At 52.0% G+C, this 10,877-nt stretch overlaps 1 protein-coding gene across 2 annotated transcripts; it reads left to right on the top strand.

The window, feature by feature from the left end:
* Positions 1 to 3,980: 3,980 nt before the first annotated feature.
* On the top strand, positions 3,981 to 8,111 carry LOC144489022 (alpha-endosulfine). 2 transcript variants are annotated; one of them, XM_078206972.1, is made up of 2 exons: positions 3,981 to 4,130; positions 5,807 to 8,111. In XM_078206972.1, exons 1-2 carry the CDS (start codon positions 4,026 to 4,028, stop codon positions 5,972 to 5,974), a joined length of 273 nt encoding a protein of 90 aa, XP_078063098.1. In that variant the 5' UTR covers positions 3,981 to 4,025; the 3' UTR covers positions 5,975 to 8,111. The 2 variants fall into 2 exon arrangements, with proteins under 2 accessions (XP_078063098.1, XP_078063097.1); XM_078206971.1 differs by having other exon boundaries at positions 5,804 to 8,105.
* Positions 8,112 to 10,877: the final 2,766 nt, after the last annotated feature.

Consider the following 10,877-nt stretch of genomic DNA (forward strand, 5'->3'; position numbering starts at 1 on the left):
AGCTCGTTCCAGACACTCACCACCCTCTGTGTGAAACAATTGCCCCTCTGAACTCTTTTGTATCTCTCCCCTCTCACCTTAAACCTATGCCCTCTAGTTTTAGACTCCCCTACCTTTGGGAAAAGATGTTGACTGTCTAGCTGATCTGTGCCCCTCATTATTTTATAGACCTCTATAAGGTCACCCCTCACCCTTCTACGCTCCAGAGAAAAAAGTCCCAGTCTATCCAACCTCTCCTTATAACTCAAACCATCAAGTCCCGGTAGCATCCGAGCAAATCTCTTCTGCACTCTTTCTAGTTTAATAATATCCTTTCTATAATAGGGTGGCCAGAACTGTGTGGCCTTGCCAATGTCTTGTACAACTTCAACAAGATGTCTCAACTGCTGTGTTCAATGCTCTGACCGATGAAACCAAGCATGCCGAATGCCTTCTTCACCACTCTGTGACTCCACTTTCAAGGAGCTATGAACCTGCACCCCTTTCTTCTGCAAGTCCTGCCCTGGTTCAACCTACCAAAATGCATCACCTTGCATTTATCCAAATTGAACTCCATCTGCCATTCGTCAGCCCACTGGCCCAATTGATCAAGATCCCGTTGCAATTGGAGATAACCTTGTTGAGCAAGTTGATGTATGTGTGAGAGAGAGAGAGTGTGTGTGTCTTATCAGTGTGTGTGCTCTGCTAACTGATTACTGTATTTACAGTGGGTTGTGCAGACTGGGCTGCCTTCCTCTCTCTGCCCGCATGTTTTGCGATCTCAGTCCGAATGAGGATCCTGAGCTCATGCTCTAAATGGCCGGTTGCTGTCTATTGTTGACAGAGCTGTCCCCTCACGCGGTCAGTCGCAGAGTGTGGCCGACTTCTGACCATCCCGTCCTCCTGGGGTCGGAGTCCCTCCCCCAGCAGGATTCTGCTTCGAGACCAAGGGGGTCTCTGCCTGGATTTCCTTTGGCCGGGGAAGGGAGGGGGGGGGGGGGGGGTGGGGGAGGCAGAATTTGTCTTCAAATGGCCACTTTTATTTAGTAAAATGTCCCAAGGTGCTTCAGCAGAGGTTGTGAGCAAAATAATTAATTGACGGTGGTGATAATGCTTTTATTTTATTTGTTAGAGTCGCAGGTCGGCTTACATGGGTGGCACAGTGGTTAGCACCGCTGCCGCACAGTGGGTTAGCGCTGCTGCCTCACAGCGCCAGGGACCTGGGTTCGATTCCCGGCTTGGGTCACTGCCTTTGCAGAGTCTGCACATTCTCCCCGTGTCTGCGTGGGTTTCCTCCAGGTGCTCCGGTTTCCTCCCACAGTCCGAAAGATGTGCAGGTTAGATGGATTGGCCATGGTAAGTTGCCCCTTAGTGTCCCAGGATATGTGGGTTAGAGGGATTAACGGGGTGAATGTGTGGAGTTAGGGGATGGGGCCTGGGTGGGATTGTTATTGGTGCAGCCACCTTGGGCCGAACGGCCTCCTTCTGCACTGTAGGGATTCTGGATTTTTTAAATTGTACAGTTAGGTCCCTATCACAATTCAGGCAGACAGTGGCAGAGCCACTTATCATAGAATCCCTACAGTGCAGAAGGAGGCCATTCGGCCCATCGAGTCTGCACTGACAACAATCCCACCCAGGCCCTATCCCCGTAATGCCATGTATTTACCCTAGCTAGTCCCCCTGACACTAAGGGGCAATTTATCATGGCCAATCCACCCTAACCTGCACATCTTTAGACTGTGGGAGGGATATTTTCCTCCCACAGCTCCACCCTAACCAGCACGTCTTTCAGACTGTGGGAGGAAACTGGAGCACCCGGAGGAAACCCACGCAGACACGGGGAGAATGTGCAGACCCACAGACAGTGACCTGAGGCCGGAACTGAACCCAGGTCCCTGTCAGCGAGGCAGCGGTACTAACCACTGTACCGCTCTGTATGTATTGGGACACTGTGAAAAGTATTGTTTCTTGCACGCCAAACAGACAAAGCATACTGTTCATAGAGTACATAGATTTGATTTATTATTGACACATGTATTGGGAAGAAGTGAAAAGTATTGTTTCTTGTGCGCTATACAAAGCATACTGTTCATAGAGAAGGAAAGCAGAGTGTAGAATGTAGTGTTACAGTCATAGCTAGGGTATAGAGAAAGATCAACTTAATGCGAGGTAGGTCCATTCAAAAGTCTGACAGCAGCAGGGAAGAAGCTGTTCTTGAGTCGGTCGGTACGTGACCTCAGACTTTTGTATCTTTTTCCCGACGGAAGAAGGTGGAAGAGAGAATGTCAGGGGTATGTGGGGGTCCTTGATTATGCCGGCTGCTTTTCCCCAGGCAGCGGGAAGTGTAGACCGAGTCAATGGATGGGAGGCTGGTTTGCGTGATGGATTGGGCTACATTCACGACCCTTTGTAGTTCCTTGCGGTCTGGAGCAGAGCAGGAGCCCAGACCAAGCTGTGATACATCCGGGAAGGATGCTTTCTATGGTGCATCGGTAAAGGTTGGTGTGAATCGTTAACGGACATGTCGAATTTCCCTCTGCCTGCATTGAAGGGCACTTCCCCCACCAACCTGCTTACCCAGCGCTGAGGAAAAAATCCCTCCCCTTCAGGAGGGACTGAAGGGGTTAAATTCAGAGGCCGGGTCGCACAGGCGAGGTTTGTATTCCCTCGGATGTGGGAGATTAAGGGGTGATCTAATCGAGGGGAATTAAGATGATTAAAGAATTTGGAGAGAAGCTATTTCTTATGGTGGGGGCGGGGGGGGGAAGAGGACAGAGTCCTGTTAAGATGAGTTTGTGAAGTGTGGTCCCTTTAAGAGCTAGTTTTGTGTCAGTGCTTGGATGTTTAAAATGCAGGTACACAGGGTACACAGATTGCAACATTTTAGCCAGGACCAAGCATCAGGTTGGTTGCAGGCTTTTGAATTCTGACAGCCTATCCGTTTAAAGACGCTCAGCTATCGGGAACCTCTCAAATTTGAATTTGGCAACGTCTGACCAATCCCGGTGTAGGAAAGTTGATTAGATCAGCGGGGATATAAAGAGGAGCTCAACTACCTGCTTGCAGTTCAACTGAAGAGCTACCACCTCTCAACACCTAGAGAGGGCTAGATTGGCCCCCGAGCCAACTTAGAATATATCTTAAGAGAACTCTCCATCGATCTAACAAAGGGTCAGAAAGAGCTTACAGACAGCGGAATCGACAGAAGAACTCCAAAGGTTTTCCAAAGCCAAGACACCTGTTTGTATTTTTGAGAGTGACTGAATTTCTGTTTTTTTTCTGTTAATGAAGGAACCTTGTACTTATTTGAACAGCATTCCAGTCGAACCTTACCTTAATCGATATGTTACTTGTATTTATTTGAACAGCATTCCAGTCGCACCTTACCTTAATCGATATGTTACTTGTATTTATTTGAACAGCATTCCAGTCGAACCTTACCTTAATCGATATGTTACTTGTATTTATTTGAACAGCATTCCAGTCGCACCTTACCTTAATCGATATGTTACTTGTATTTATTTGAACAGCATTCCAGTCGAACCTTACCTTAATCGATATGTTACTTGTATTTATTTGAACAGCATTCCAGTCGCACCTTACCTTAATCGATATGTTCCTTGTATTTATTTGAACAGCATTCCAGTCGAACCTTACCTTAATCGATATGTTACTTGTATTTATTTGAACAGCATTCCAGTCGAACCTTACCTTAATCGATATGTTACTTGCTGAGTTAAAGTTCCCGGTTGGTTAAATAAATAACTTGCTAATTGTTCACTTAAAGTGGTGGGGGCGGGGGGGGGGGTAATAATATTAAAATGAGAGTCAGGAAGCACTCCCTCACACAGAGGGGAGGGGGAATCAGGACCTCTCTAAGAGGAGACACTGACCCTTTGGGCTGTTGGTTTTCCTGGGACACTGGGAGTGTCCGGTAGATGGGGAGTATCGGTTATTATATTGTCCGGATGTAGTAACGTTTTATTCTTGTTCTCTCTCTCTCTCTCTCTCTCGGTGGACAGGACACGCAGGAGAAAGGAGCAATGAGTCCCGAGAAAGCAGAAGAAGTCAAACTAAAAGCCAAGTACCCCGTTCTGGGGATGAGACCGGGGGGCTCGGAATTCCTCATGAAGAGGTTGCAAAAAGGGGTAAGGAGCGTGCGCCAGAAGCTCTGTCAGCCCATGCTGCAGCGCAGTGTGGGAATCTCGTCGTTCCCTCCCCCTGCTGGAATACTGTGTACGGTTCTGGTCACCCCATTATAGAAAGGATATTATTAAACTAGAAAGAGTGCAGAAGAGATTTACTAGGATGCTGCCGGGACTTGATGGTTTGAGTTATAAGGAGAGGCTGGATAGACTGGGACTTTTCTCTCTAGAGCGTAGGAGGCTGGGGGGTGATCTTATAGAGGTCTATAAAATAATGAGGGGCACAGATCAGCTCAATAGTCAGTATCTTTTCCCAAAGGGAGGGGAGTCTAAAACCAGAGGCTTGGGTGAGAGGGGAGAGATACAAAAGTGTCCAGAGGGGCAATTTTTTCACACAGGGTGGTGAGTGTCTGGAACGAGCTGCCAGAGGCAGTAGTAGAGGCGGGTACAATTTTGTCTTTTAAAAAGCGTTTAGACAGTTACATGGGTACGATGGGTATAGAGGGACATGGGCCAAATGCAGGCAATTGGGATTAACTTAGTGGTTTAAAAAAAAAGGGCGGCATGGGCAAGTTGGGCCGAAGGGCCTGTTTCCATGCTGTAAACCTCTATGACTCCAAGAGTCGCGCAGCGCAGAAACAGGCCCTTCGGCCCATCGTGTCAATGCCTCCCACCAATTGGCTGGAATTTTACCGGCACACCCCGATTCCAGGCGAGGCTCGGAGAATCTCATCCTCTGATGTTCCCGGGTGGGATGGTACGAACCTCGGGTGGATGTGCTGGTAAAATTCCACCCATCGACTCCGTCTACACTTCCCGCTGCCTCGGGAAAAGCAGCCGGCATAATCGAAGACCCCACGCACCCCAGACATTCTCTCTTCCACCTCCTTCCATCAGGAAAAAAGATACAAAAGTCTGAGGTCACGTACCGACCGACTCAAGAACAGCTTCTTCCCTGCTGCTGTCAGACTTTTGAGTGGACCTACCTCAAGTGTGGCCTTACCAATGTCTTGTACAACTTCAACAAGACGTCCCAACTCCTGTATTCAATGTTCTGACCGATGAAACCAAGCATGCCGAATGCCTTCTTCACCACTCTGTCCACCTGTGACTCCACTTTCAAGGAGCTATGAACCTGCACCCCTAGATCTCTTTGTTCTGTAACTCTCCCCCAACGCGCTACCATTAACTGAGTAAGTCCTGCCCTGGTTCGATCGACCAAAATGCATCACCCCGCATTTATCTAAATTAAACTCCATCTGCCATTCGTCAGCCCACTGGCCCAATTGATCAAGATCCCGTTGCAATCCGAGATAACCACCTTCATTATCCACTATGCCACCAATCTTTGGTGTCATCTGCATGCCTCCTACTAACTGAATTAATCCTCCCATTAACTGAGTAAGTCCTGCCCTGGTTCGATCTACCAAAATGCATCACCTTGCATTTATCTAAATTCTAATGTGTATATTTGTCTAAATTCTAATATCTATCTATATTTCTAATATCTAAATGATCTTAAAAGAGACTCTTGACTCGCCCGTTGCGTCCTTTTCGTTCTTGGAAGTAATTTTGAATTGCTCCAGGCTAAATCTCTCGCCTTCTCTTGCCGATCTCGCTCCCCCCTCCTCCCCCTCCTCCCCCCCGCCCCCCCTCCGTTTTCTTTTACCCTGTAGCAGAAGTACTTTGACTCCGGCGATTACAACATGGCCAAAGCCAAGATGAAGAACAAGCAGCCACCCAACAGCGGGACGGACAAGAACCTGGTGACGGGAGACCACATCCCCACGCCCGAGGACCTGCCGCAGAGGAAGTCGTCACTGGTCACAAGCAAGCTGGCCGGCTGACGGAGGGGGGGGGGGGCTGAACGGCGAGGCTCTCCCAGCCGGGGAGGACATTTCCCTGAACCATGTCTTGACGGAGGAGAGGGGGCGGGGGTAGAAAAATAAGTTCAATCTAAATATTGTGATTTTTTTTTTTAAAAAAAGCATATATATGTGTACATAAATATATATATATATGGGAATATACAGGAAGGAGAGGGGGAAGAAAAGCACTCGACACAATCAATCTGGCTTCATTCCATTATCCCCCTCCTCCCCGGGATCCCTCAGCAGCCCCCCCAACCCCCCTCGGGGGCGGGGGGGGAGGGGAGGGTGTGATGGCGGGTGGGCTGGGGAGGGAGCTGCTTGCTGCTGGTAACAGACTCCTTCACCCTCTTTCCCCCCTCCCTCCCTCCCGCAACACGTCCCCAAAGCGCGCAGAGATAGAAATCGTCGGCGGTACATGTTTTTAAAAAGGCGTCGTTTTTGGGAGGGGCACCGGGCATCCAGACCCCCCCTCACCCCCACCCTCATCCGTCATGTTCCCGTCTTTTATTCGTTCCGCGGTCTTTTGCCGATTCGGCGCCCCATTGTGACTGCTGCTAATATTTTGTGTGTGTGTGTGCGCGAGGTAGGCCCGAAGGTGTTGCCCTGCTTGGAGGAGGTCGGGTGGGGAGTGGGGGGAGGCGGGGTGGTGGGGATTGAAAAGATGTCTCCAAGGTGTCTCAGCGGCCGAGCTTCAGGAAGGATCGACCATCTGCCTGTGACAGCCTTTTTTTTTTCCCCCCCTCCTTCCTCCCGCCCCCTCACGGAATCAGTGAGGTGTTCTTCCTCCAGTGTCACTGCGTGTGTATCTCTCCCCCCCCTCCCCTCCTTTGCCAAACGCCCCCACCCCCGGGTTCTCCCAATGTGCCCTGTTTAAATAAAAAACTAACAGAGAATCCAGCTCTGCAAACTCAATGCCAGTGGTGCACTCGTCCTGCCCTCCTCCCCCCAGCCTCTTAACCTGAGTGGAGCGAAAGAATTTCACTCGTAAATTGTCCTTTGGGGGTAGGGAACCCTATATATGACATTAGGGCGGCACGGTGGGGTTAGCACTGCTGCCTCACAGCGCCAGGGACCCGGGTCCGATTCCAGCCTCGGGTCACTGCCTTGTGCGGAGTCTGCACGTTCTCCCCACCGTGTCTGCGTGGGTTTCCTCCCACAGTCCAAAGATGTGCAGGTTAGGTGGATTGGCCGTGCTAAATTGCCCCTTAGTGTCTGAAGATGTGCGGGTTAGGTGGATTGGCCGTGCTAAGTTGCCCCTTAGTGTCCAAAGATGTGTAGGTTAGGTGGATTGGCCGTGCTAAATTGCCGCTTAGTGTCTGAAGATGTGCGGGTTAAGTGGATTGGCCATGCTAAATTGCCCCTGATGTCAGGGGGATTAGCAGGGTGAATGAGGGTTACGGGAATAGGGCCTGGATGGGATTGTGGTCGGTACAGACTCGATGGGCCGAATGTCCGCCTCCTGTGCTGTGGAGATTCTCTGATCACTGTCGGGGGGAGATCTATAATCTTGCTCGCTCTCCCTTGCGCCCCCCTGCCCCCCCCGATCCCGCAACTACAGCATAACCTGTTGACATTGAAGGGGGGGAAAGGTTGATAGGGCAGTGAGTGAGGTACCCTGTCTTCACCCCACCCGCCGACATTCCACTCATTGACGGTGGGGGCTGCCGTGACGCGAGCAGTTGGCTTTATAAAATCTGGCTAACTGTCGCTATAACGGGTGACGATTGGCGGACTGTGACCTTGAGAGGTCACGTCTGCCCCTGTCGTAGTGGCTCGGTCGGCCCAGGGGCGACAGCGCTCACCGACATAACCAGGGGCACCCGGAGACGGGAGCCTGGTCGGGTCCTCTCGGGTCTTAGCCGATCCCTCGCCCCCGTCGAGGTTGGTTTCCGTCCTATGTCTGCCACCCCCTCCCAAACATTCTGAGCCGGGAGGGGGTCGAGGGAGGGGGTTTGATTTAACCCCTGGGGGGGGAGGTGGGGTTACGCAATTGCCCCGTGAACGATTGTCGCTTTGATTTATTCCTCACCCCTTTTTTCCCCACCCCATCAAACAAAAAGAACTGACCCCCTTCAAAGCTGAGGGTATTTATATTAAAACAAAAGATACGCACAAACTCTTGAATCGATTTTGATTTTAGCAGGGGGGGGGGGGGGGGGGTGGTGTGTGTGAGGGTTTGGGGAGGGGTGTGTGGGGTGACGAGGGGGCAGTGGGCTGGTAGTCCCAACCAGAGTGGCGTAAGTCGCCTGCCCTCCAGTCTCGGGTCGCGTCCCCAGGGACTGTCTGGGGGTGGGGGGGGGTCATTCTCGAGTTGGTTCCGCAGCCTCATGTGATGTTCCTGAAACCTCGTGCTCACCCCTCTCGAGGCGTTCCGGTTGCTGCTGGTATTCGGCAATGATATATCTCCTTCTGTTCCCCCCCTACCCCCGCAATTTCAATGTGTGGGCCAGCGCGGTGGCACAGTGGGTTAGCACTGCTGCCTCACAGCGCCAGGTACCCGGGTTCGATTCCGGCCTCGGGTGACTGTCTGAGCGGAGTCTGCACGTTCTCCCCGTGTCTGCGTGGGTTTCCTCCGGATGCCCCGGTTTCCTTCCACGGTCCAAAGATGTGCAGGTTTAGGGTGGAGTGGCCGTGCTAAATTGCCCCTTATTGTCAGGGGGATTATCATGACAAGTAGATGGGGGTGACAGGGGGAGGCCTGGGTGGCGTTGTTGTTGGGCAGGCATGATGGGCTGAATGGCCTCCTTTTATGGGTGGCACAGTGGGTTAGCATTGCTGCCTCACAGCGCCAGGTACCTGGGTTTGATTCCTGGCTCAGGTCACTGTGTGGAGTCTGCACGTTCTCCCCGTGTCTCCGTGGGTTTCCCCGGGGTTCTCCGGTTTCCTCCCACAGTCCAAAGATGTGTGGATTGGATGGATTAGCAGGTTAAATATGTCGTGTTATGGGGATTGGATGTGGGTGGGATTGGGGTTGGTGGAGACTCGATGGGCCGAATGGCCTCCTGCGCTGCAGCGAATCTGTTTGGGTTTCCTCTGAAAATGTATGGGGCCGGTGAAGTACACAGACACACACGTTTCCCCCACCGTCTATCCAGCTGATCCCTCTCCCCACAGGGAGATCGTTCCAGCAGGAGATACTGTCAGTGATGAGCCGTGACCCTGTGCATCCATCCCGTGTCTCCCCCTCCCTCCACCTTGAAGCTGGGGAAGGGGGTTTTCTCTGCCCCTTCCAGCGTGCCCCCCTGGGTGGGCAGGGGGTTACTGACCAGCGAGTGTATATGAGGTGGGCACGCCCCCCCCCCCCGGGCTGGCTCCATCCTTTGGGCAGAGGCAATGCCCCCATCAGCCACTTGGAAGGGTGGAAGTGATTATTTTTCTATTTAGAAAGAGAGAACTCTTGTCAGGTACGATTCGACCTTCGGAGGTTCCTCGCGTGTGTGGCCTTGCGGAGATCCTTACAGCTTTGTCACTGCGCTGGGAGAGGGCATCGTGTTCAGGAGAGCGTCAGGAGGGGGGATAGGCCAGAACCAATCTGTCGGGACCTCCGTTGTGTCCGGGTCGTGTGAAACCATGCCCATAGCTGGTGAAGACAAAGGCGGGGGTGGATAGCCCTCTGTTCTCAGGCCTGGCTTGGCACAGTTTCCCACCTGCGTCCCCCCCCCCCCCTCCCACAATCTCCTCATTAAACACCGAACGGGCAGGGTCCCAGGGCATCTGTGGCATCGGCAATGAATATCGACCCTGGTGCAATCCGGCCAGGACACGGTGAGTAGATCACAGCCAGATTCACTCTGTATCTAACCCCGTGCTGTACCTGTCCTGGGAGTGTTTGATGGGGACAGTGTAGAGGGAGCTTTACTCTGTATCTAACCCCGTGCTGTACCTGTCCTGGGAGTGTTTGATGGGGACAGTGTAGAGGGAGCTTTACTCTGTATCTAACCCCGTGCTGTACCTGTCCTGGGAGTGTTTGATGGGGGACAGTGTAGAGGGAGCTTTACTCTGTATCTAACTCCGTGCTGTACCTGTCCTGGGAGTGTTTGATGGGGGACAGTGTAGAGGGAGCTTTACTCTGTATCTAACCCCGTGCTGTACCTGTCCTGGGAGTGTTTGATGGGGGACAGTGTAGAGGGAGCTTTACTCTGTATCTAACCCCGTGCTGTACCTGTCCTGGGAGTGTTTGATGGGGGACAGTGTAGAGGGAGCTTTACTCTGTATCTAACCCCGTGCTGTACCTGTCCTGGGAGTGTTTGATGGGGACAGTGTAGAGGGAGCTTTACTCTGTATCTAACCCCGTGCTGTACCTGTCCTGGGAGTGTTTGATGGGGACAGTGTAGAGGGAGCTTTACTCTGTATCTAACCCCGTGCTGTACCTGTCCTGGGAGTGTTTGATGGGGGACAGTGTAGAGGGAGCTTTACTCTGTATCTAACCCCGTGCTGTACCTGTCCTGGGAGTGTTTGATGGGGGACAGTGTAGAGGGAGCTTTACTCTGTATCTAACCCCGTGCTGTACCTGTCCTGGGAGTGTTTGATGGGGGACAGTGTAGAGGGAGCTTTACTCTGTATCTGACCCCGTGCTGTACCTGTCCTGGGAGTGTTTGATGGGGGACAGTGTAGAGGGAGCTTTACTCTGTATCTAACCCCGTGCTGTACCTGTCCTGGGAGTGTTTGATGGGGGACAGTGTAGAGGGAGCTTTACTCTGTATCTAACCCCGTGCTGTACCTGTCCTGGGAGTGTTTGATGGGGGACAGTGTAGAGGGAGCTTTACTCTGTATCTAACCCCGTGCTGTACCTGTCCTGGGAGTGTTTGATGGGGGACAGTGTAGAGGGAGCTTTACTCTGTATCTAACCCCATGCTGTCCCTGTCCTGGGAGTGTTTGA

The sequence above is a fragment of the Mustelus asterias genome, unplaced genomic scaffold, assembly GCF_964213995.1.
Source record: "Mustelus asterias unplaced genomic scaffold, sMusAst1.hap1.1 HAP1_SCAFFOLD_1928, whole genome shotgun sequence".
NCBI lineage: Eukaryota > Metazoa > Chordata > Chondrichthyes > Carcharhiniformes > Triakidae > Mustelus > Mustelus asterias.

Bases quoted from the DNA above. Each gene is read 5' to 3' on its own strand.
- LOC144489022 (XM_078206971.1), top strand. From the start codon at position 4,026: ATGAGTCCCGAGAAAGCAGAAGAAGTCAAACTAAAAGCCAAGTACCCC. The intron at 4,131-5,803 runs GTAAGGAGCGTG...TTTACCCTGTAG, and splicing joins TGAAGAGGTTGCAAAAAGGG to CAGAAGTACTTTGACTCCGG.